The 25,701-nt window shown below is 38.1% G+C and overlaps 2 protein-coding genes across 2 annotated transcripts; both read right to left on the reverse strand.

Moving 5' to 3' along the window:
* Positions 1-254: 254 nt before the first annotated feature.
* LOC128362803 (kinesin-like protein KIF23) lies at positions 255-10,393 on the reverse strand. The gene is made up of 22 exons (XM_053323658.1): positions 10,334-10,393; positions 9,924-10,052; positions 9,548-9,653; positions 9,150-9,286; positions 8,944-9,056; positions 8,677-8,850; positions 7,786-7,898; positions 7,283-7,404; positions 7,027-7,129; positions 6,825-6,904; positions 6,563-6,682; positions 6,158-6,317; positions 5,863-6,024; positions 5,043-5,209; positions 4,694-4,867; positions 3,706-3,906; positions 3,092-3,448; positions 1,659-1,892; positions 1,387-1,475; positions 754-814; positions 568-605; positions 255-455 (listed from the first exon to the last, which is right to left on the reverse strand). Exons 2-22 carry the CDS (start codon positions 9,996-9,998, stop codon positions 440-442), a joined length of 2,802 nt encoding a protein of 933 aa, XP_053179633.1. The 5' UTR covers positions 9,999-10,052; positions 10,334-10,393; the 3' UTR covers positions 255-439.
* A 2,550-nt stretch (positions 10,394-12,943) lies between these two features.
* paqr5b (progestin and adipoQ receptor family member Vb) lies at positions 12,944-22,465 on the reverse strand. Its single transcript, XM_053323648.1, has 8 exons — positions 22,412-22,465; positions 21,481-21,608; positions 18,131-18,336; positions 17,507-17,633; positions 16,731-16,775; positions 15,832-15,928; positions 14,544-14,688; positions 12,944-13,224 (listed from the first exon to the last, which is right to left on the reverse strand). The coding sequence occupies exons 1-8, from the start codon at positions 22,463-22,465 to the stop codon at positions 12,944-12,946; spliced, it is 1,083 nt and encodes a 360-aa protein (XP_053179623.1).
* Between the last annotated feature and the right edge of the window lie 3,236 nt (positions 22,466-25,701).

Consider the following 25,701-nt stretch of genomic DNA (forward strand, 5'->3'; position numbering starts at 1 on the left):
ACATTGTGTTTCTAAAAAAGAAAAGAGCAAAAAATAGCACTATACATTAAAAGAAAATAACATTTCCTAAAACTCTAATATTCTGATCTTTGGGTGGTAAAAAGTAATAAATCATTGTCTTTATCATGACATTTTCATATTAGCCTTTTAGAAGTTATCATTGTATTCAAAAAGGGAAAAAAGCGTAGTGAAATAGTCTACATTTTAAAAATCTATGTAATTTTGGAGGCTTTAAGTTTTCAGGATTTTGATTAAATTATAACAGCACAACTATAACAGCACAAAAAAAATTGTTATAAGATCAAATATACAAAAAAAGCTTGGGCTTTCAAAAAGATGCATAGTGCACATGGTGTTCCCTTCACTGCTCCAATAGACAATAGGAAAAATCCTGTTTGTTTTCAGTCAGGAAAAAAAGGTCCTTCATATGTACGGCAAGTTATGGCTTTCTTCGTCTGGAAGAAAGAAAACAAAAAAGTACAAAAATATTAATGGGCCTGAATTTAAATCATATTTAACAGCATATAACAACAGTGCATAAACACATGAAAACACTAATTTACTTACTTTTGATACACATTTGTGCTTGTGCTTGCCATCGGAGCCTATTGGGAGGAAAAGTGTTACTAGTTTTCTTTAAAAAAAGAATCATTGACTAAAAGCTATAATTATTACAAAACCTAAAGATATATGTGCATAAGCATATTTCAACAGTAATACGATATTTTTCAGTTAAGCAATTGAGGACTTTACCCTGTTTTCTATGTCCTCCATTTGTGCAGGTCCCTCTGCAGACCCTGATCGTCTCTTGCGACTGAAACAAAAACAGTCAGTTTTCTTAACAAACACCTTATTTCACAGATTTAACTCACATTACATATAATTTAGATTGTTAATCTTGGTCATATAAAAATAATGGCCTGGATTAGTGATATATCTCAATGCATTAACATATTGAGTTTTAACCGATTCATTATCACAAACTTAACCTCAAAAGCTTTCTTGTTTTTGTTTTTATAAATTAACATTTTACAGTTTTTAGTTTTGTCTCAATTTTCCATTCATAACTTCCTATGCAAAAAACTAATTGATAATTGTTTTAACCTGTACACTGTGCAAGTTCTTGCTGCAAAGGATAAAAAGGGCCTAAATAAATGTAACATTTTTCTTTACATGGTTGGACCTGAAGTCATTACATTGTTTCAGCCAGAATGCAAATATCAATCATGATGCTGCCAAGTTTTTAAAAAGGCAGCTGAACATACTGTACATTAAATTTAAGAAAAATTGAATTATATGTAACTAAAGTTTGCATATAAAACATACAACAACACATACAGAGCAGTATTGGAAATATATTGGAGCATACTTGGGTAAATACAGTACCTTGGTGCAGTTGGGCACTCTTGTTTTAATGTCTCAATGTCAGTAAACTGCACAGCTTGTCCCCCACTTCTGGTTTTAAAGACATTTCCCTAAAGAAGTAAAACAAACAACAACAAACTCACATGGGTTCAAAGGGGAATACAGGAAGAAAAGCATAGCATAGAGTAGTAGTGTCCCATTAATGTCGGAAACACAATCCCAATGTGAATCAAGTCCGAGTCAAATTCATGCAACACATAAAATAATCAGGGGGTCAAATTATGTCATTTTACCTTTATCAACTTGGTCTCGATCTCCCCGTCAGAGGCAAGCTCTTGATGTCTAAGTACATACTTTTGGCATTTAGACAGAGCTTTCCCGTTCGGGGTCGACACTTTGATTGCATTGGGTATGATTGGCTGCATGACAGTGTCTAGGTCCAAATTAGAAGATGGTTTGTGGTCTACCCATTTCTCCCCACCCGCGGAATGTGAGCGCCTGTGCGTTGGACGAACTGGCGGAGCCGTCTGATGATCCCAGTGCGAGAAAGACAAACCAGGAAGTTATTCACAAGTGACACCAAGAAAGACCATTTGAAGGTTGTCGAGGTTTGTAGTGAAGGTTGATTGTTAGAGTGATTTTTGTTTTTGAAAATTAATGTACAGCTGGAACTCATCACAGATCAAAGGCATTTCCATTGAGCCATTTTTAACATTCATTTTTACATTTCAAGGGAAGAATTACCTCCAGGTCCACATTTGAAAGTGACTTGACTATCAGAAATGTTGCCGATTATTTTTTGGAAGACTGACTGATCGATTAATCCCAATCACTGCAGCTCTACTTCCAGTCATACATTTTTTTTCAAAACAGCGCTTATTAAAAAACACACAGCAAGGAAAGCAGCCCAGCAGGGTTGATGAGCATCGTCATGCAAAGCAGCTCAAATGTGCAAATGGGTCTAAGAATGCGACTACATGGAAAAAGAGATGTTACATCCAAGGTGACCGATACTGGTTTCAACATCAGTTTCAAAACGGCGACAGTAAAGTCAAAATCATGTGTTCACAAATCCGAAAATCGATGTAATCTATGTAAAGCCTGGGAAACTTTACACAGACTAACCAAACCTTTCAATTTGACTAATATGTTATAGTACAAATACGCTTGCTTATCCATTTCTTGGCTTTTGTTGCCCAGTTTTTATGAGCATGCCGATTTAAGATACAATAAATGCACTTTCTCAGTCATCATTACAGGAAAAAGAAAAAAAGAAGTGAGAAAAGGGATATTTTGATTTCTAATGAATGAACTTAAATTAATGAAATAAATTTAGGTCAGTATTTGCCATTTTTTAAATGGTGCAGCTCTAAGTCTGTACACATCTGTGCAAAGGGAAAACTCTATTCTAGAGGTTCAGCAAGCAGTTTGGTAACAGGCAACAGAAAGGACTACAAGCATGATCTAACTTCTCATAAAAGGTACTACTTGAAAAGCTTACAATGCAAGTCTAGAAGAGCACAACTGATGAGTCTACCTTATAGTCTAGATAAGGCAAACATCAGTTTACACTAATGTAGCACCTCTACTTAATGTATTTCTAATCAAGCAGATACTTACTCATAGCATTACGGGTGCAGTTCTACCGAGGCAAAGCTTAAACTACAGGAGGTCAGAACAAAACTACACACACTTTGAGGACATCTAGGTTCTAACACACACTAACCCTTGTGCCTGCCTCTAGGTCTAGCCCATAGACAAGTTTCGTAGCGGGGGCCTCAGTGTTTGGGGCCCAGCGCTGGCCTCTCCTACGACCCACGCTGCTGGTGCCGTAGTGTGGAGCAGGAGTCCGGCTCCTGTTCTGGGGGGTTCCAATGTGCCTAACCTTGCTGCTGGAGTCTACAGGGAACTTTTGCTCCCAGTCTGAGATGCAAGAGGCTACTGAAGGATAGGATGAAGCGGAGGTGATGGTGGAGGAGGAGGAGGAGGTGGGGGAGGAGGAGGGGGATGAAGAGGTGGGGTAAGGGTCCTGAACTGCCCTAACATTGGCTCGATTTTGCCAGGATGGAGTTGAGCTGTAGTCCTGAAAAGTGATGAGGGGATGAGGCCAAAGCATTGTGGATGTTAAGGGAGACTCCATATTGACACAAATACACTGAAGTGTAAAAACAAAGACAAGAAGCTGCTGTAACAGTAAGCTCAGTAATCTCAGGATTTCTGTTGATGATTATCACAAAATAATTAGTAGCATGCAAAATTTTCACCGTAAATTCATTTTCAAAACAAAGTGATCAAGTGCTGACTGATGGAAAAAGGTAGTAAACCGAGTAAAAGACTCACAGGAAGCGGTGATGGTGACGCCGACCTCTTGGGGCCAACGTTGCAGTCTCTATCCCTTGAGGGCCTCTCGGGCTTCTCTGGACGCTCAGTGGGGCGGCCGCTGCTGCTCTCTGTCACGATGGCTTTGAGCTGCTTCAACTTTTCATCCTTCACCCACAACTTGTTCTGCATCTCAAGCTGCTTGGCGTTCACTCTTCTCTCCTAATTAGTAAAAACACCAGTGAGATGATAAGTTGAATTTTGCGAAAACTCTGACATCATGGCAGCTTTAAAATTTGGTTTACGTTTTATTAACACAAACACATTTTGTTCTATTGTGCAGTGAAGAGAACTTTATAATTATACTTAGGAGGTATAACTAAAAAAAAATATATAGTTTACTCTTATTTAACAAAGGGCATAATTACCACCCATTGTTTTAAGTAGTACCCTGCGCTTCATAAAACCCCAATGGTGAACATTGAGGTTTGGGGTTACAACATCACCCATTAAAAAAGGTACCAATGTTTGTCTGGGTCCCCATTTAGTTTGTCTATGTACATTCTTGCCGCTGGTTTTTACATTTTTCCAAACAATCTACAGGTGGCTATTATGTATCAAGAAATGCAGCAATGCACCAGTAAAGGCAGGAAAAAAGAAGACAACTACAAAAAACTAAATTCTTACAAACATAATTTTCTGTTTTCTTTCATCATGATCGTAAACTGAATATCTTTGAATTTTGTACTGTTAAACAACATTTGAGGACATTACTTTGGAATTCAGGAAACAGTGATCGACATTGACTAAAGACTAAACAATGAGAAAATAAATGACAGATTCATTGATAATGAAAATATTTGTTATGTGCACCCCCTACTTTGTTTGAGCAGTGACTGTATGTTGACTAGAATATGAAGTGAATGGCACGGCACAGACATTCATACACAGCTCATAAACACATGACATTACACCAAATAGCAGGGCTGTTATTAATATTTCCACTTACACACTCCTTCTCCCACTTGAGCTTGGTGTCTGTGACCATGCCCTGCATGCGATGCTCCAGTCGCTTCTTCTCTGACAGCTCCATTTGTAGCCTTTGGCCCCGGGTCTCCAGCTCCTGCTCAAGTGAACGTTTGTCCTGCTCATACATGCCAGTCGTCTTCTGCAGAATATCAACCTGGAGAGGTAGAAGAGTTTTGTTATGCTTCAATGTAAACTGACACTATGACATCATTAGTTAAAAATGGCTTATATACACAAGCTTCTCTGTACTTAAGTGACTTCACGTCCTTACTTTTTCCAAACATGTTTAAAAAGTTGCAGAATAAATGTGTGAGAAGTGAAGGAGACACCTTGTATTCCAGCGTTTTGCTTTTCTTCTCTAACCGGTCCATCTCCGCCCTCTGGTTGAGGATGACTTTGTCCTTTTCACTCAGTTTGCTTCGCTGATCATGGATGAAAGTCTCCTTAGCACCGAGTTGACTGTCAAACTGCTGAAGCATGGACTTCATTGTACTGGCTACAGAAGAATACAAATATATGCATGCAATTAATTAACCATTTGGCTTAATTACTCAGCTCCCTGCTTTTACCTCTTTAGCTTTTAAGGTTTCTATTCTTTAACATTTGCATTTCAATGTTTGTTATTTTTCTTTTTTAAAGTTTAAAGCATTATGTAAAGCACCTTGAATTGCCCTTTAGTGTGAAATGTGCTACACAAATAAATATGCCATGCCCCTCATTTTTTTTAATTAATTGTGCTCCCAAGAACACAAAAAAATCCTCCTTAAATCACCTTTTAACAATAGGACCTACGACATTTCAAAAGGATTATAGTCTTAACATCTCTTTATTAACCAGGAATGCATCTGTCCATAGAAATCTGGTTTTAAATTGATGTAATAAAAATTACATCAGTGAATTTCAGATAAAGAAACTATACGAACCTTTTTTAAGATAGGGGAAATATCCCAACTGAGTGTCTGACCTCTAATAATTTTCACTTAAAATGAGTGATCATAATCATGACAAGCAACAAGTTAATAAATATGTAGCCTTATAAAAAAAGTAACTTGTGCATCATTGTTGCACTGAAAACTGTCTAAAATCAGCACTGAAGTAAGATCTCTATATATAAGACCATAATTTGTTGTGAAGGAAATGGGTCTGTACCTGTTTTGTTGAAATGCTCCGACATCATCTGACGGATACGATGCCTCCTTTCCAGAACTTCAATCAAGCGAGGCAGCATGTGATCATCTGCTGGATCCACCAGCTCACATGGAGGCAGAGCTGGAAGACTCTCAATGAGCTGATTCAGCACATCTGGATTATCTACCGTAGGAATCAGAGTAAGTCGTGGAACAGTTTGTAAAGAATAAGAAACATACAGTAAATTAAACAGTTGCACTATTACAGGATAACAGGAGCACAATTGGCCAGTAGTACAGACTTGAGAGGGACTTACCAACATTACTGGGACTTTCTCGCTCCTCCAGGCGACGTGACAACTCATCTCTGAATGCCTGGTTTCTGTGTCTGCGTCCTGGAGCGAGGCCACAGATTGGCCGATCAACTGGACGCGCCACTTCCACCTCCTGTGTCATCTCTGCAAACCGCATCACCAGCTACAACACAAACAACAAAGCACTTTTAAATACTTAACGTTACAACCCATAACTCTTAATGGCACTTAGCCAGCCTTTAATCTACTACAGCACAATCATTGGGAGTTTCTTCAACATCATGACAAATACTTTGATGGCTTGGCAATTATTTATTGTAGCTTTATGCTGGCAGTAGCACAGATGATTTATTTTCTTCTGGAAAAGCAAATTAAAGAGACAAGATAATAAAATCAAAATAGTCTTACCATTGTTTCTTCATAATCATCAGCCTTTGGGTTGACACACACAATCATTCTGACTTTTCCTTCTCCATCAAAGTAGTTTTTGAACAGGTGTGTTACTTTGGAGTCCCTGTATGGCACCATCTGGAAAAAGAGAAAGGCTCAGTGAAACTGCCACATATATATTATGGACTCGAAGATAAATAATATAACTCTGCATAATCATAAAACAGATAAACGGTTAAAATCTGATGATACAGAGATGTACAGGGAACAAAATACCAACCTTATTAGTTCCACACATCTGGTTCTCACGCAGGACTTCAATACATGTTCGCAGCGTCATCAAGGACTGATTGATATTACCTGTCATGAAGATACAAATCAGACATTACAACACATTTGGTGTTTGAACAAGCATAAAGTACAAGTAACTGAAATAATCTACAGACACAGAAAAGACCTACAGTAAAGAAAAAAAAACTAACCCGCTTCACGGAGACGGCTGCCTTCTGCTCTGGTTCTGCTGGTGCGCTCACTGCCTGCCAGGTCAACCAAACACAGCTGGCTCACATTCACCTGGTTCTTGTCCTTAAAAGGTCAATAACAGACTGTTAGTATCACCAAGCATTGGCTGGAGAATTGAGTTGATTAACATGCCTCTTTAAAAGCAAATTAATTACAAATATTTATGGATATAAATTAGAAAAGTATTCAGTGTGTAATTTTGGAGCTGATTGTCACCTGCATAATGTGGTCTCCATCAGCATCAAGAGGGGCCTGGACCAGCTTTACAGTGAACACACTATGGGAGCGACTGGATTCACGGTTGAGTTGAGTGTTCGCTATCCTTCTTTTCTTTTGTCCTGGAAGCAGCATTAATACAATGTGTGACAATAGTAACAGCAGTAAGAATACAGGTCAAATAAGCTCTTTATTAAGTGAGATATATTGTTTAAACCAGTTATCCCTGGTAATTTAACTGGTAAACCATGAAGATGAAAACTGATAAAAAGCCAAACCAGAATCTATATCTCAAAATTGCCCTACTGCATACTAGCAGGGTCCAAGCTATGGATGCCTCCTTATACGTTTAGTAAAACCATTTAGAAAACAAAGTTCAAACAAAACCTTAACACAATTTCAAATGGGTCTACATGTTAGAGGAATGCACATTATAAATTAAAATACAATTAAATTAAAATATAATACAATGCAACTGACATAAGGTTATTTTTACCACTCACCCTTCCAAAAGACTTCAAAAGCTTCCTCTGTAGATTTTACCTCCACTTCTGTGCAACCAGCTACATACATGTTGTGATTCTGGTCTTCACGCAGAATCTTGGATTGAGGTGGTCTGAAAGATGTTTGTGTGATAAATAATTAACATATTCAAATCAACAAGCTCACATAATTATGCATCTCTTTAGTAGGACAAGCAGGAGAGGCAGAAATTATAAATACTTGATGTTAGTTAGAATAAATATTAAAGTAATATACAATGTAGGGAGACATATGAACGCTTCATTCAGGTTACAGACACATGCACACTGGGTTTACACAACAGCTCGAGCCATTCAGGGACTTTTTGCGCATCTCAACACTTAAATTAAAAGCAGGGAGCAAATCCTAAAAATATAGCAGTTACCAAAGAAGGTTGTAAACTACAGTATGTCACAGATGCTAATTCACAGGGCTTTGTATTAATGGGATGGAAGTTGACTCATGAACTACGCAGCATATGAGCTACAGCCAAGTAACACCATTACTGGGTATATTTTTATGGGCCACATACATGAACTCAGTGTTTCGTACAGGCGTGCCTCCATCAAGCCACCTAAGCAAAGACAGGATTTTAAAAAGTGCGTCTTTTCAACACAAAACTACGAGAGAGAAAAAAAATCTATGCCTGAATGCAATTATTCATACACAGAACACAGTCACTGCTGTGATGATAATGATCTGTTGTGAACATTAGGAGGGTGTAACTATGTGGGTGCAGTTCAACTCAATTTGTGTACAGAGTCTCCATCTCATACAAGGAGCACAACCAAACACATACAATTAGGCTTTGTACAGCCAATCCTTCAACATGACCTTGTGTTCAGAAACTCAAATGAAAGCTTGTCTCTTACTTTGGTCGGATAGGGTCAAACGGAGCATCTTCAAGGAGATCATAGATATAGTTGTTATAGACCTCGATGTAGGACACGAAAACGCTGTAGCAACAGTCTTCGTCCACATTCTCAGATTTGCATGCCTCCTCCGGGCTGATCATGTCCTCAAACTCAGGGTCTGCAGCCTTCTGCCTAAAAAACAAATCCAAAAGAATAGCAACAACTTTAAATTCAGCTACTTAAAAGTGAGTAAGTAAGAGAGCAATATGGGAAATAAATGACTACCTGGAGGAGGGTGTTTTGGGAACTAATGGTTGACTGTCTCGCTTCTGTCTCTCCAGGAGAGCATCAACTTGACTCTGGATTTCCACCCCATTTTTGTCATCTGGCTTGAACACCTGACGAAGATTTAACACGTTTAAAATTAAAGTCTCACCCCTCCACAAACATGTAACACTTTTATTGCCAACATTAAGAAATAAAAGTCTTACAAATCTCTTGGCCTGGAAGGGGCAGATACTGTTGAAAAGCATGTCGAGAGAACGAGGGAGGAGCCCGCCCTCTCCAGGCGAGCCGGTCATGGTGAAGGTCTTTCCACTTCCAGTAACTCCATATGTAAACAACAGACCTATGAACACAGAATATCACAATTACATTAATACAAAGGCTAAAAGATTAATCTGATGATTATGTTACCATTTAATTTGTTGAGTTTATTCAATTTCAGATAATCTAAGAAACCAGATCCAACCAGACTGCTGTTTTGTCTCAACAACAATCCAAACAACTCGTCATTTCAGCACTAGAGAGGATAAACAGTACATCTAGTGATTCAACACAGTGCACATTTTACATGTTATGCCCTCAAAAAAACTTTTAGCTCACTTACCATTTTTACAATGAATGAGGTCCTCAACTAGAGGCTTGGCAATATCCTCGAACAGCTCCATTTGAGTGGTATTAATACCAAACACCCTTTTAAAGGAATACTGCATCTGATAGGATAAACACATAAGTAAAAACATGTCAACAGTATTCTACAAAAGTTGACAATACAAGCCTTCATCCAAACTATGACCTGACCACTTGGATTTATTTTATTGTTCTGAATTTATGTGTGATTTACAGTCATTTAGATAAGTACAGAGCAGATGTTTGTTGAACTAAACTATATTACCGATTGGTGTAAATTTATTTCCTCCCATTTTCTATCACAGATGGTCAACTTACTTCCTTTCATGCTCAGATAACCAAGACACACTTACCTCTTTGTATTCTCCATTGCGGTTGGCTTTAAGGCCATCAGGAGGGTGCAGCTGAATAGTGGAGCTGCTGATCATCTCCACACAACATTCCTCATCTTCTGTGCCGAGGGGACGTATACGGCAGTACACCTACACAAAGACAATTAAACACATTTTGACAAGGCAGGCCACTTCTGATTTATTGATGACACTGCTGGAAGAACAACATTCAATAACTACTTGAATATAATATCTTAAAGATTTGAAGCAGTTGAAGTCTTCATGTCTTGTATTTGAGAGAATCAGTAGATTAGCACAATGGAAATGTTCCCTTTAATTTCTCCCAAAGGCTTTCATGAGAACAAGCTGCACTTGTGGTGTAACATTTATTGTTTCAGTGTGACGATTAACTAAGTGAAGTGTTCACTTACTCCAACTGGATCTTTCTCTGTGTTGGATGCCTTCCTTGGGCCGGGCCTCCGAGGAGTCTTGCCTTTCCTGAAAAATTAAATAAAAAGTCAAAGAAATAAAAAAACATTATTGTACATGTCATCAAAAGTAAATCCTTCCAATAACTCACCTAGGTTACAGTCACTTACATACAGGGTCAAAAGTATGTTGACACCAACACGTTACATTCACATGATTGCTGAACATCTCACACAACAGATCACAAATTAGAATATATTAAAAAGCTAAATATAGAAATTGATGATTAGTATATTCATATTCAATTAATCTACTGATTTCTGACATGGTAAAAGTGGGGGGTCCAAGTTCATGCAGCATGTCTTATATCTGTTATCTTTGATATCAGATTGGGCTATCCTTAATTCAAAACATTCACCTCATTCCAAACCATTTCCAGGTCTGGAAAACAGTTTTTCTAATTTCATAACTTTTCCAGGAATTTCACGACCGTGGTAACCCTGTATATATGTATCACTCTTCCCCGTCGCTTAGCTATCTGTTACCTCTCTAATTACCTTTTAAAAACTGAGATTGACGTACAACAAGCGTAAAAATAACCTATATTTCCTCATGGTTTTGCTGTTTTCAACAGATTATCAGTGTATAAACCGAGATGTAAGGTTAATCTAAAAGCCATTGATACCTGCCTTGTTACCTACTTGGCATCCAGACAGCTAAGTTAGCTTTAGCTAAGCTGTGTAGCGTCCTTGTTATCTCGACTGTTTGCCTAATATATCAAACACCGGTGGACAGGTACTTAAAACGTAATGCTTTAACACACTGCCGAGCCACAACTGTTAGCTATTTATCGACATGAATGTAAAACACGGTGATACATACCCGGGTCTGTACATTGTTTGTGTTGTTTTGCCCCTCTCCACCTCACACCAGTGCGCCTCTTCTCGATTTGAAAAATTCCCTCTTGTGAGACGTTGTTTCGACGGGCGGGTATTTCAGCCAATCACAGTCCAGATACAGCCTGCAGCAGCGGAAGTCCCGCCTCCACTATTTAACTCTGTGTGTGCTGGTGCGTTCAGGGTCAGATCCACACAGCAGGGTCAGAAACCTCAAACATAGGAGCCATGCTTTGTTATTTCGTTTGTAATACTAGAAAATGACTGTTCATAACTTTTGGAAAATTCTATGAGACCCAACTTTATTAATTTTCTTAATAATATTTAAGCTAAGATAATATGTTTATTTATTGATCCCCCATGGGAGAAATTCAAAATTGACACAGCAATTTAGTGGGGGAAAAGTAGCAGTGTAATGGTGAAAGTGATACAATAAATAAAATAAAATACTATATGCAGTAAACAATCTCTGTATGAATAAATCTGCAAGATATAAATGTGCAATATGCAGAAGTTGCTGGGATTATATACATTTGTGTAATGTTCCTGGGATGTATATAAGGACAACATCAGTCTTTTTTAGTGGGAGCGGGAGAGTGATCAATAAAGATACAGTTTTTAATGTATTATTTTGACTCAGTGTTACACAACACAGGCTTAAGCTAAAACCAAATGTAAGAACTACATTTTACTAACAATCAATAACCACCACCTGTAAGTTTGATAACAGCAGAGGAGATTATTTTAAATAAATTAAAAAGTCAAAACAACCACCTGTACTGAGTGGCTTTCTGGGTAACATTAACCCGGTGTTGTTTTGGTGCTATATTGACCCAAACTAGGTAACAATTTACTGGATAAGTTATCTACGTCACTCCTATTTGGAATCAAAATCACACACATGCAGGTTTGGTTTATAGTTTATTTGAAAAATTCATAATAAATAAAAATTGTATATAAATACTTCCAGTTATGCATCAAAGAAACAATGTGACAATGTCATACAGACCCCACTGGAATAAAAAACAGCAATCATATGAGGGAAATAAATCAGAAAATATTACATATGAGATATTTTAACGGAATAACATTTTTAATAAGTTGCTACTTAAATTCAAGAGCAAAACATTTTCCTCCCTTGTCATAACTGTCTCTTGTGTGTTGACATGTTTTATTTGTGTGCAGTCACTGGTTTTAATTCATTCTTCATCAACATGTCAGTACAATCTAACAGGCTGTTTACAAGCACAGGCATTATAAATATAAGGTTTCACATTGTTTTTATTCCCCGCAGCTCTACAAACTCTTCATGCCCCACGTGTGTGGAAATCAGAGAAATCAGCACACAAAAAAAATCTGTCTATAAATATTTTTGCAATGTAGCTAACCTGCTACATTTGTAGCTTTTGAAGGAACAAGTTTCCTGAGAAACATTTAGATTTATTACATATTATGGTAACAAATATTTTGTTATATTTCCATTGTGTGTTTGCACAAACCTATACCCTTATTTTCAATTTACCGTCACATCTAACAGCAGCCATCACAGTGATGTCTGAAGGCCAAACACCACCATGAGTTATGAATCACTTAAACATTATATCAGCTCCCCTCGGCTCACAAAATGTTTGATATCACCCATAAGGCATTTTTTACACTCTTTTGTGTGACTTTTGACTAACTTGGATCTAAGTTGTGATCTCTGAAGCCGGAGGTTCAGTAGCAGGCACAGGCCTTGGCTGATGCTGTCTTTGGACGCTTATCATGTTTCTTCTCTTGGCATATTGGAGCTGAGAGGAGAGGCAGACTGAAAAGGATGATGATACTCAAATTGAGCACCACACAAAACAGTGTTGCACCCATTGAGTTGGCAAAGGTGATGGGAATGGAGTGTTGGAGGAGCCAGGGGCGTCGTGTCACCATGTCCTGCTCAATAGCCTTCATCTGGAAGTGGGTGCCTAAGATGCCGCACACGTGGAAGAGTTGATGGCTGTGACCTGCAGAGGGAGCAGTCGAGTCATGTTTGAGCTCAGGCAGCACAGTGATGGACAATAGTGAATTGAAGTCTTCACTACTGAGCAAATGAGTCACATTGCCATCTGGTTTTAACAGAATGCAAAACTCCTGGTGGTTAAGCATTAGCATCATTTCACAATGTTTAACACAAATGAGATTTTTTTTTATGTGTTAATGTGAACTCAGTGTTTTCAACTGGTTGAGAATTAGATTTATTTGTAGCAGACTGAGATCCAAATCTGGCATCTGAGCAACAGAAACATTTCCATCTTCCCCTGGTGTGCACATAAATGCACTGAACTGGAAACCTTTTCAATCAATCCACTCATATGGTTTGTTTTCAACTGATAAAAAAAATTAATCTCATCTGCAGTTTGACTTGTCCTGTTCAAAACCTAAAAGGTTTTCATGCCTTGTATGTTATAAGGTTAGTTCTGGGTACCTTATAATACTCGAGTCTCTCTCTAATGTACTATTCTCTGTGTACTGCTTTTCATTGCTCAATACTTCAGTCTGTTCTAACATTAATCACTGATTAGTTTGTTGTCTCTGTAGAGTCTTTTTAGATATGCTTCAACTGCTGCATAAAGAAAATGCCACTAAGGCTTATTTTCACATTCAATTAGTCTGTTAACTGTTATTTGGCTTGACCATTTCCTTTATAAAATAGAAAAAAAGTTTAATCAAAATTTCTCAGAATGTTTTTCAAATATTTTTTTTTACTTTGACCAGTTGTCCAAAAACCAAACGTGATCACTTTACAACAGAAACACAGTAAGCTATCTTATCTGAGAAACTGTCATGAACTGAAAATGTTTTGTGTCAATTTTGTTCAGAAATAACTTAAAATGATAAATCGATTATCAAAACTGTTGACAATTAATTTTCTTTCAATTGATTAATTGACTAATTAAGATACATGTAAATATGAAATCTGTAATGGCCATTATTACATTATAATTTACTTAATTTACAGGCTAGAAGCTATTTTAATACATTAAGTGCTTCATAAAATTAGAAAAAAAACACAACTATTTAAAAATGTAAAAGTTGGGAAGCTGGTCCAATGAATAAACCAGGTTAAAAGTAGATCAAAAACAAAAGTATAACACAGAAATAGATGTATTTATCAGTACACATGGTGAAATGTGTGAATAAAAGCTGAAATATCTTTCACAGTCTAAGCACTTCTCACCTGCAGTCAGGAGTCTAAAGTGTGAGACAATCAGCATCTGTTTGGCTCACTGGACAGACCAAGTGATGTTTTACAAAGTGAGAGTACTCCTCAGATCAGTCTTACCTATGTAGTCAAAGCTGCCAGGTGCCAGCCGCTCAGGTAAATGTGTGGCGAACAGAAAGCCCGTGAGGAAAGCCAGTGCGATGTGATAGTAGTGGAGGATGTTGGTATCATTGTCTGTACAGCCCTCCCCTACACACAGGAACACCTGCAGAAACATCACACACAGAGCAGATTCACCACATTACAAAGCTGTTGACATTATTCACATAACAGGAAGCCACATTTATCACTTTCAGATTTATTAATGAGGCGTTTATTAAGCATCTGTCAGTGGAGCTGCTGGGTGGTTGTGTCACATAAGACTGTGCTTGTAGTCCCTAAGGTGAATGTGTAAAACCTTATGAAGCAGGATGCAGAACATCCAATGCTCAGCAAAACACATTTCTCAAGAGAAATGTTTAAATATAAGAGATGCAACAAAGGTAAGTGGCCAGATTTGATTAATGGAGATTGCAGCTTATATTGGCACCTTAACCCAAAAGCACCTGGGCATGATGAGACTTTTATCTTTTTTTAAAGGCCCAAATCATCACCATATACAAGAGAAGTCCAAACACTTAAGTTTAATTAATAATTAATTCATAAATAATAAAATATAATTTGTATTCGTCAACACTGCAGATCACCGTCTTGGATAACATTATTAATTTCTTTTATGGTATAATAAATAAATAAATAAAATGTTTTGACTTTCAGGCAGGTGGTGATTTTACTCGTGTTTAATGTTTTGTATTTCCAGTTTAAAGACTTTAGAAAGTTTTTTTTACATGACAGGAAGAAACACTCACACTAACACACTTTGCTGGGGACACAGCTTGTGCTTTTATGGTTCGACACACCTGACACATAAGGTGACCAGCCAAAGTGCTCAACAGCTCTGTATCCAAAACGACACGAAAACTGACTTTTTCTTTCATTAAACTGTTAGTGTTTTAAATCTAACATATATATATACAGACATTTTGCGACTATTTCAGGTAAAGGGCCCTTAATGCATGAACTGTTTAGCTTTTTTAGTTTTTGTCTAAATGTCCACCACATTCACGTAGTAAAACCACTTCAACAGGACTAGATTCATACACACATCATACCATAGCTTGTTGATAAACTGAGCACTGGAGCCAATGATCGACCCCAAAAATAAATTAGATTTTGATCTACTTATTAGTAAAAAAGAGTTACTGCCAGATTTGTATTTTAAAATGATCCAAAAACTCCTTACACACACACACACACACACACACACACACACACACACACACCCTCAAATGCCCAAATGTGACCCTACCCTGTAGAAGAGAGGAATGTTGTCAAACAGGTAGGGGTAGGCGAATGCAACGACACGGAGGACTTTGCTAAACTTTGGGCTCTGGTACTCAGGGAATCTGAAATGAAAAATGTAAAAGTTATTTCAAGCCATGTCATGCCTGTGGAGGAAGCTATGTACGGTATGTGTAAACTTCTTGCACTCCTTATAATGTCATAATATAGAAATGTATAACTGTAATTTAATACAATCATATCAAACTAGTTTAAGAATTGTAAGCTGTATCTGTATAGAAATTGGTGTGTCTACTTTGCTGCTGTGGATCAAGTGTAGAAAGTTTCAGACAACTGCAGAAATCAGTTTGTAAAAATTGGATTTACTTTAGAAATTTAAATAAAAAGGTTTTAGATCAGAAAGAAAGAATGAATTTTAATAAAATGTGTGGTATTTTCTAAATCAGTTATATGACTAATGTGACCTGAGATCTGTTCTGATTAGCACACCTTGACAGAAACAACAATACATACAAAACAAAGTAACCACATTATGAGTTTCATGCAGTAAAGTCAGCTCGTCACGAGGCTGCAAAACATGTTTTGCCACTGGTTTTTTTCAGCCCCTCTAACCTGCCCAGCTGAAACTGTGGTTAGAGTTAATCACTGTTTAGGGTTGGTATCTTTTGTATCGCAGTGAGGAAACACCCAATTCTTTCAAGCTGTTGCTCAATTTTTATGTTAAAATGTTACTGAACAACATACTCTGGATAAAGATTGTCTGCAAAACTGAATATTCTTGCAGGATAATCACATTTTTGAAGAATAAACACTTATTATTGACACAATACAAAAAGATTCAGACACACAGACACAATGAAGCAAATTAAGAGGAAGAGCAGAGTTTTAGCAAACTTTAGTCTTTACCTCTTTACGATGTCATGATTATATTGCAGAAATGGTAAGCCAAGCCTTAGCCATGAGGAGAGATGAGTGAAAGAACAATAATTAGGTTGCTATATCAAGCCAACATTATTTCAGTACATGAAGAGATAATAGCTCTAACAATGTGTTTAATGTAAATACAAGAGTTGGATCAGTGTTTTATATCACATGACGAAGGTCATTTTATATAATTGGGTCATTGAATAATTCAAATTCTGATTAAAAATATTCCTGCTAAGAGAAAGGACTGGAGCACAGTGATTGATTTGCAGTGCAAACAGACTCATGTTTCAACACTACTGTGTCATTACTACAGAGTTTGCACTGTTAAATCTGGATATTAATCATTGTGCTCCAGTCTTCTGTCTGAAGTTTGCTGTTGATCTGAGAAGCTCCTGATTCAGCTGCATATTGCTGGAAGATGTACGGACAAAACCTTTCTATTTAGAAAACCATTCCTTTGATTGCGCCTATAGCTTACCAAACTCTGTGGTCAGGCTGTGACGCAGGATTTACGTATGTAACACATTACAATTCAATACAGAAGTGCCCATCACAAATCTATGAGGTCAGTCACATTCCTGGATTCTTTAAAGATTTGCAGGGATTTATCCCTCAAAACAAACAATGCTTGGCTCTGAGTCTCTAAACTGGAGCTAGTTAATGCTACCCTGTTGTTATGCATGCAGCAGCACCGCATACAATGTTTAGCATAGCAGCATGCTTTATAAAAGAGAACATAAACTTTCTGATGATACCTGGAGTAGCAGGCCAAGGCTGTGCACACAACCGTGTTGAGCACAGCAATGGGGATGTAACACTGGTGGAAGAGGCTGTTCCCCCACTTGTCCGGGAAAACATAGGCTGAGTAGGTGATAGCTGACCCTGTGGGAGGACACATCAACAGTGCAAACTTTAAACTTTCAATCCTGTATGTTTTTATACATTTTGTCTATCTGATATTTTATCAACCACCATTTGCGCACATCAGGAAATCAGAATATATAACACCTGTCAGTACGGCTTCAAAAATAACAACAGAGATCAATTAGGCCTGTCTAATTTGATGGATTAGACTGCATAAGTCTGAGTATGAATGACTCATTCATATTGAGATGTGAAGTATGTTGTAGTATTTCTGTCGCTGTGTCATGATATTATCTAATTATTATCTTGACATGATAACCTTTTACCTCATACAGATCCAGCATATCTGAAGACTTCCTCATGCCTCTTTAAAAATGATCTGAATTTCATACATCATGCAAGTCTTTCTCATTCTGGTTGAGTAAACTTCTGGTTGACTTAAATAGCTGTTAAGTTACAGAAAATTCAGTAACACAACACATACCAGTAAAATTCAGGAAACCACACAGACTTACCCAGGCTGTAGAAACTGAGGGCGCCATAGTCAAAAAAGAAGCAGATGTGGCGTGCCCGAGCTGACATGGTGCTGAAGGTGTGAGCACAGCTGGATGCCAGCGGATAAATGCAGCAGGAGATGAGGAAAATCACCAGAGGCCAGGTGAAGGAGTCCTGCCATGCTGTCTGCATCAGCACCACCGTCACTAGTTTCCATAGGAAGTACCTGCCGGGAGAAACAACTTATATTATGTCTACTGGATCAGAGTGGATGCAGTGTGCTGACTTATTTACAGAAACAAGAACAGAGTGAAGTTCAGTCAGCGAGTAAAAAGTCAAAAATCATATCAGCAGTCAAGCTACCAACACAAAAAAATAATACAGCAGCAAATGAGTATCTGCACATACAGATAAGTGAAATATTGGGGAAAATAAATGAGAAATAAATGAGAATAAATGAGAAATATAGTAAATGCAATAGTCAAACAACTCATTCCAGTTCAGGTCATTTGCATGTAAGCAGGGTTGCTACTAACATTTTGGTGGTCCCGAGCAGAGATTTTCCTTTCTGCAACACTTAACCTAGGTAATGTGAAGTTTAGGGCAGGTGTATGTCACGGTGTGGTCGAGCAAAAGTTACGCAAAGTTACGCAAAGTTAACGTAACAACAACTACACAACCTTAGCAGCATCTTATCTCTCACGCACACAAACATTCTGTCCTGTCTCATAGTGACAGCCGTGCAAACACAGCAACATAACAAAGCCGGTATTTCAAAATGGTTTAATTAATGTGACGGCCGGGTCGATAAAGAAGCCAAACACTATACTGTACGGTAGGCCTGTTGTTGTTTTATAAGTAAGAAACAAGTAGTCATTGAGAAGCAAAAGTAGTCAAAAAGAGTTGAATTACCTTACTTTATATCTATTTTCCCACTTTATAATACCTGACATGAAGACTTCGAATGAGCTATTTAAAAGCGTATCAAAGAGGACGTTTTGCCTTGGTTAGGATGTTCAAGCTCACACGTTTTAAAGGACACAAACAGGGTTTACTTTCCCTGCCAGAGCCAGAAGCAGGTGGAGTGGTTTATGATAAGGTAACATGTACATTTTTACTCAATTAATCATGTATTTGTCAGCATCTGTCCATTGAGTAATAGCTCACAGTTCTATTCAAAAAGCTTTATCTTATCAGGAGGTTTGCCCTGTGTATCGTAGCCACTGTTTCCAGGTCTCGGTGCACCTCATTAGCAAATCAACATTATTTGTGCTTTTCCCCGTCACTGAGCAGTTAGCTAATTGTGGCAACTCATATGAAAGCCTTGAGCCCAGATCTGCTCATTAGCGGTGGGCCTGTAGTTCTACGCTGAGCCCCATGACACCAAACGCTCATGTGACCTTTGTATGTTCTCACCTCCCACACACACACACACACGCACACGCACACACACACACACACACACACACACACACACACATTTTCTCCCTGGACCCTGCAGTCAAAGCAACTGCCATCTCTGCAGGGAGGAAGTGCAGTGTGGCTGGTGGGAGCAGTATTCTCTGTAGTGACTCTGATTGTTTGTTTGTTTTTTTGTAAGGCTTTTAAAACCAACAGTAACTATTTAGAGGAATTATTTTGTTTAGGTGAATTCAAAGTTTTAAAGTAGACGAAGTTTTAAGTGATATTGCTTGAACTGGATTTCCAGTTTGCAAAGCATGTTCATATTTGATTCCCCAATGCACGACGCTGCTTAACTAGTCTGCAGAATTTCAAGCAGCCACATTCATTATGTTGTAAGCTCTAAATTCAAACTTCAAAACTTACCACACACCATGCAGTAGGCGAATAGAGGCCCTTGGGCCAAATCTGGCCCTCCAGGAAAAATGTATTCCACTGATGAAAGCTGAAGATTTTGACTTTCATAGTTTATACAAAACTTTCTAAAAATCTAAAGTAGATAACAAAATAAACACTTAGCTCCTATACACCTACCAGAAACTAAAGTTTAATGTTTTAATTTTAAGACTGTTTTAATTCCACAACTTGTCAGTGCAACCATTTGTTCTTCACAAACACAAATGGTTGGCAGTTGAACAGAAATGGAGCTTTAATGCAAAATTTTCCCTCGTCAAATATCAATACTATTCTTAAATTAATCAAAAGAATTAAAACGAACATATAGACCTGAGTTTACACTGTAAAGCTAAAAAAGAAAAACTGGTCCACAGTTAAACCTAATCATTCCTGTCATGAGTTCATAGTGACAAGTACGTACGACCAAAAAATCTTGATCACCTGAATTCACTTTAATAACACAATGTTTTAAAGGCGTGAATGGTTAGTACAACTTTCTGACTTTGTAATAAATCACAGCTGTAGATTGTAAATTAAACTAAGACTTCACTCACTTTCGTTAAAGTAGTAAACTGGCTTAGCCAAAGAAAATGTGCTTACTTTTTTTAGGGTGTGTTTGACAAAGTGGAGTAATTGTATAGAAAAACTACAAATGCAGCTAAACCACAAGAGTCCTGTTAAGCTTCAGGCTTGTCACACATGAAAGACCTCCGACAGAGCCGCGCTGTGAGACTGCAGGAGGTGTATTTGACCTGTGTGGTTGCTGGGATGTACCACTTCCAAACAAACCTGTCTGTACTGTACGTGCCATCCTTCTCATATTACTCAAGTCAATTCAAACTGAAGCTGACAGGTCACAGTATCTACAACAGCTTCATTATAATGTAAAACCCATTTCTCTGCTGACATTTATTTATTAATTGGAGAGTGTATCTATGGTAATATATATAGACGGAGTTCAGTCAGTTAGCCTTTGTTAATAATGTGCCATTAATGAGATAACAAATCATCTCTCTTAATGTGATACTAGACAAACACGCACAACTCCAGAGAATGTGAGTTACACTACAAAATGAAGTCATATAAGAAAACATCTGGATTACTTTCTTAGCTCCAGGTTTTACAGGTTCTACAATATTCCTTTTAACATACAGCACTACAAAGGAAAGCTTCCTGGTGATCATGAACACAGCACTTCAATACATTCTGAAAGTCATTCATCTGTTATGCAGAAATCTAGCAAAAGATTGTGCTAGTTGCAAACTGTAGGGTGTCAATTATAGTGGGTATGATTATAACCATTTTCCTCATAAGATTATAAGCAAATAAACTCATGAGTTGTAAATAAATTAAAAAACACTGTGTACCAAACCACACGTTACCATAAACATAAATCAGTGTGCCTGTCAAAACAGTTTGAAAACGCCCTCAGGTGTGACAAGTGTGTTGTCATTCCACCAGCAGCACACATTTAGGAATCTTAACATAGTGAAGAATTGTAGGTATGCTGTACCAGGTCGGCAGGAAGTGAGTCCAGATATTTAGCGTCTCATTGGTCAGCTGGAAGAGGCTCAGGATGCAGTCAGTGGCCGAGCTGCGAGGGTGGCGGTAGCCGGAGATGATGCTGTCTTCATGGAAAACCTTGAGGAAGTAAACTTTTGGTTAGACCAGTTATCAGTTTGAATATGCTTTAGGGTCTTAGTCTTTTAAAAGTATTTTAAACAATGTGTAACAAGTAAAAAATTGCAATAATCTAAATGGACTTAATATCTGTGTGTAAAATATCATCTAGCAAGTACAGTGTTGTTTAGGATCCTTCAGTGTTCATTTAAGACTGGGATTCCCAAACTGGCAGATTGGGACACTCTGAGTCATCCCAAGATAAATCTGAGAGGGTTCACAAGATGATTACAGGTGTCAGGTATCTGTTGATCAACATTACGTTTTTTTAAATATAAAACAGGGGGTACTTCCATCTCTTCTTTAAAAAGCATGAAATGAATGTGACATAGATAAATCACACAGTGGTGAGTTAAGCCACAGTAAGTCTATAGCAAGACTGCTTGTTAGGAGTTCTTCTGAATATGTTGATACATTACATTCATATATCCTCCTTCACCCGAGGCAACTTTAAATAAACACATTCAAACTCAACTGAAGCAGAGGTATCCAAAAAATGCATCACTTGCACCCAAACAAGTTCAGTTCAGGGTTTTTCAATCTCAGCAATTCACTCACAGGTAGAACTGAGAAATCAAGTGTGTTTATATTATGTGGTGAAATAAGAAATGTGTAAATAAGGAGACTGTGAGCAAAATAAAAACTTTTGGATTTAAGTTTTCTTTAAAATAACCAGGGACACAACAACCTCACCCTCTAAATCAACTCCAGCTCAATCTGACTGTGTGAAACAAAATGGAAACATACAGTGAAGTTGGACTTACTTTGGGCACTTGATTGATGCTGAAGACTCGTGGTAATTTGATGAGGCTGAGCATGACTACTGCAAAGGTGCTGCTACTGCGGTCTCCAGTGAGCTGAACTGAAGCCGTCAGCTGGGTGTGCCTCTATTTTTATAAGGTTTGTGTTGCCATGCTGTCTCAAAGGTTCTCCTCCCTCTTCAAACCCTGCGAGAATATCCAGTGTACCTGTGCCACTCCTCCTCCTCCTCCTCTCCCTCCACCGCCTCCCATTCACAGGTGTATACTCACACACACACACACACACACACACACACACACACACACACACACACACACACACACACACACACACACACACACACACACACTGAGCTGCTGCTGCTGCACCACAAGCAGTAAGTCGAAGTTTGTGCTGTAATGGAAGACAAGTTTTTCAAGATTAGACCAAAGTCATGGCTCCTCAATCAAAACATCTCAGCATTCATTTGAAAGGTCTGCCGTTTCCAAAACAAGGCTCTCCTTTTTGCAGTTGCGCCACACTGTCACAAGCAGATGTCAGTCAAGCCAGTCAGGCAGGTTTCTGGGAAAAAAATTCTCCCTTCAAACAAAACAGCTGTGATTGACATTAAGTCTGTATGGAGCTAATATTTTTTTTTGTCATTTGCCTGCAAGAAACACAGAGAGGGTGCAGCAGCTCAGCTCAGCTCAGCTCAGCTCAGCTCAGCTCAGCTCTGAACACACAAGTGCAATCTGAGTTTCAGCTGGTCTTGATAAGGCTAACATCATGAATGAAGGGTGTGAGTTGCACCGGCACAAAAGTCAACAGAGTTCCTTTCATGCCGCTTTCTTGCTCGTCTGCTGGTGAACCAACTTGTCACCATCTGCCCTCACGCCGACAGCAGTTGTCACACCCAAGGAAAGATGGGTGAGACCAGCCAGCCATCCAGAGCTCCCCGGGCCTGTTATCTTGTTCAAACTGTGAAGCAATGAAAGCAAACATGTCTCACTGCCACAGAAGAATGAAAACATGGAAAGGTATTATTTGTGATTTGATTTGTGATAGTTTGTTCGCGTTAACAAAGAAAATGAGGAACAATTAATTAAATGTTGTTGGTGTGATACATTTTCACTTTGGAGTAAACATATAAGGGCTTTTGTTATATGGTAATCAGTAATCTGTAACAAAATGTTTGCTTAAGTTTGAACAAAAAAAAAAGGTGAGTTAATGCTTTATCTCAAAGGTATGATGGCAAACTCTGTTTTTTCAGGTTTTAATGCCTAATCTTCAGTAGATTTAGGTCAGTTTCCAAGTCCTTTTGAATAATTCAATACCATATTTGTTAAAAAGTGCACACATATGATCACTGTGTTCCTTTAAATCCACCTCGCTATGTGTAAACTGCAATCACAACAGCTCACTGTGATGAACTAATGCACATACCACTGCGGAGCACCTTGGGATCTCATTCTGCTTTTTCTCTCAGAGGGGCAGAGCTGCAATCAGAGTCACAGCAACACAGCAGGTTTAGGAAGAGAAAACAAAACACAGGAGATCGACATTTCTGTCTGGAAGTCAGTTTGGTTTGGCTGCAAGTCAGTACAGTTAATATGTGAGTTAATATGTCAGTCATCAACATTTGTAGTGGAAAAAAAAATACACAAAGTCAAATGCTGACGGTTACGCTCTAAGAGGGTGAGAGGATAAAGAAATCAAGGTCAAACGACAACAACAAAGTTATAGTTGTAGGCAGTGGCACAGGCAGACATTGTATTTTGGGTGGGTCAATACAATAGTGGGTGGGTCATCTTTTCCCCAGAAAAACTGACTTAAGAAAGTTAAAAGAAGGAAAAAGAACAAACACATGCAAATTGAATAACGAGTGACACGTTTACTTTGCAATATTCTGCATTATAATCACAATATACGACTATAAAGGCTGGACACAACAGTACAGACAAAGAGTCTTTTACTCAGCCTGAAATACATTATGTTTGCACCATTAAGACCAACTCTCTTCTGCTATGAACTATTTTACTGCACAAAGTAGCAACTAAACCCAGATAGCAGAGGTTCACGTAGAAATCTCATCTAACATATTTCTGGTGCATTCATTATAGACCAAATCTGCACATTTTACATGAAACTGCATCTTTACACTCTAAACCCCAATCAAGAAAAGTGTCCATACCACTCTGATGAAAAGCATCTTGATTTTCCATCCCTGATTCTGTGGGGAAAATACACATTTAACTGTGAATGTGGTTCATAAACTCATAGCTGTGACATCATGGTTTCAGTTGAGGGTGCGGGGGTGCTGACAATTAAACACACCCTCCCCAAAAATGTTTGGGTTCATCAAATACTTAGAGCAGAATGATAAGTTGGCATTTATCCATGAGCACAGCGTAACTTTATTGATTGTATAAATCTCCTGATGCGCAGACAGGATCAGTCAGGATCTAATGTTAATTCATGCTGTGTGTTCTTCCATTCATGTGGAAGGTCTCACACACACAGTCCAGGTTCACACTGTGAAATTGTTTGGAGTAAAGCAGCTATCCTCCTGATAAATCCTGAGCTCCATCAGAGCTGTTCAAATATTTCAGAAGCTAAACGTTTGATTCAGTTTCCTTTGGAGAGTTTCATCAGTCCTGTCAAGTTGATAACTACACTTTTTAGAGTTAAAAAATGTATTTTAGTAATTTTTGTTCCTTCAGTGGGATGTTTGAGCTTCATTGTGCAGTCTATTTCCACTTTTATGTTCGAAAGTTTGCGTGTTCACATTTTGTTTTGTTTGTTTTTTTAATAAATACATTTTTGGGGGCATTAAATGTCTTTATTGGAGACAGTTGTGACAGGAAACCAAAAGAGAAAAGATCCAAAGAGTCAGGGAATGACAGAAAAGATCTACTGCCAGAGTTACACCAATGAGGTTTTGATTATGTGGCATGTTTTAACTTGTGTACATACGAGCATTATTTGTGACACACAACAACATGTTTGGGGCCATTTAGGAGACATCTTGACTCCAGCAGTTAAAGGGCAGGTTCACACTTTTCCAAGTATGTCTTAAAACAGCAGTCAGGTGCCAACATGGACACTGAAACATGTTTTTCTCAATCCAATATGAAGCCTCATATGTCCAAAGTAGTCAAATCAAGTAGATATCACTCAACATTAGTCTATTTAGAGTCAAAGTCTCTCTTTTTATTACTATACTTCCACTGCAGCTTTACAGGGAAACACAAAGAGAATTTAATGCTATGAAGACTGTAAATGTGGCAGATATCCACTTGATATGACTAACTCT

The sequence above is a fragment of the Scomber japonicus genome, chromosome 1 (assembly GCF_027409825.1).
Source record: "Scomber japonicus isolate fScoJap1 chromosome 1, fScoJap1.pri, whole genome shotgun sequence".
NCBI classification, from domain to species: domain Eukaryota; kingdom Metazoa; phylum Chordata; class Actinopteri; order Scombriformes; family Scombridae; genus Scomber; species Scomber japonicus.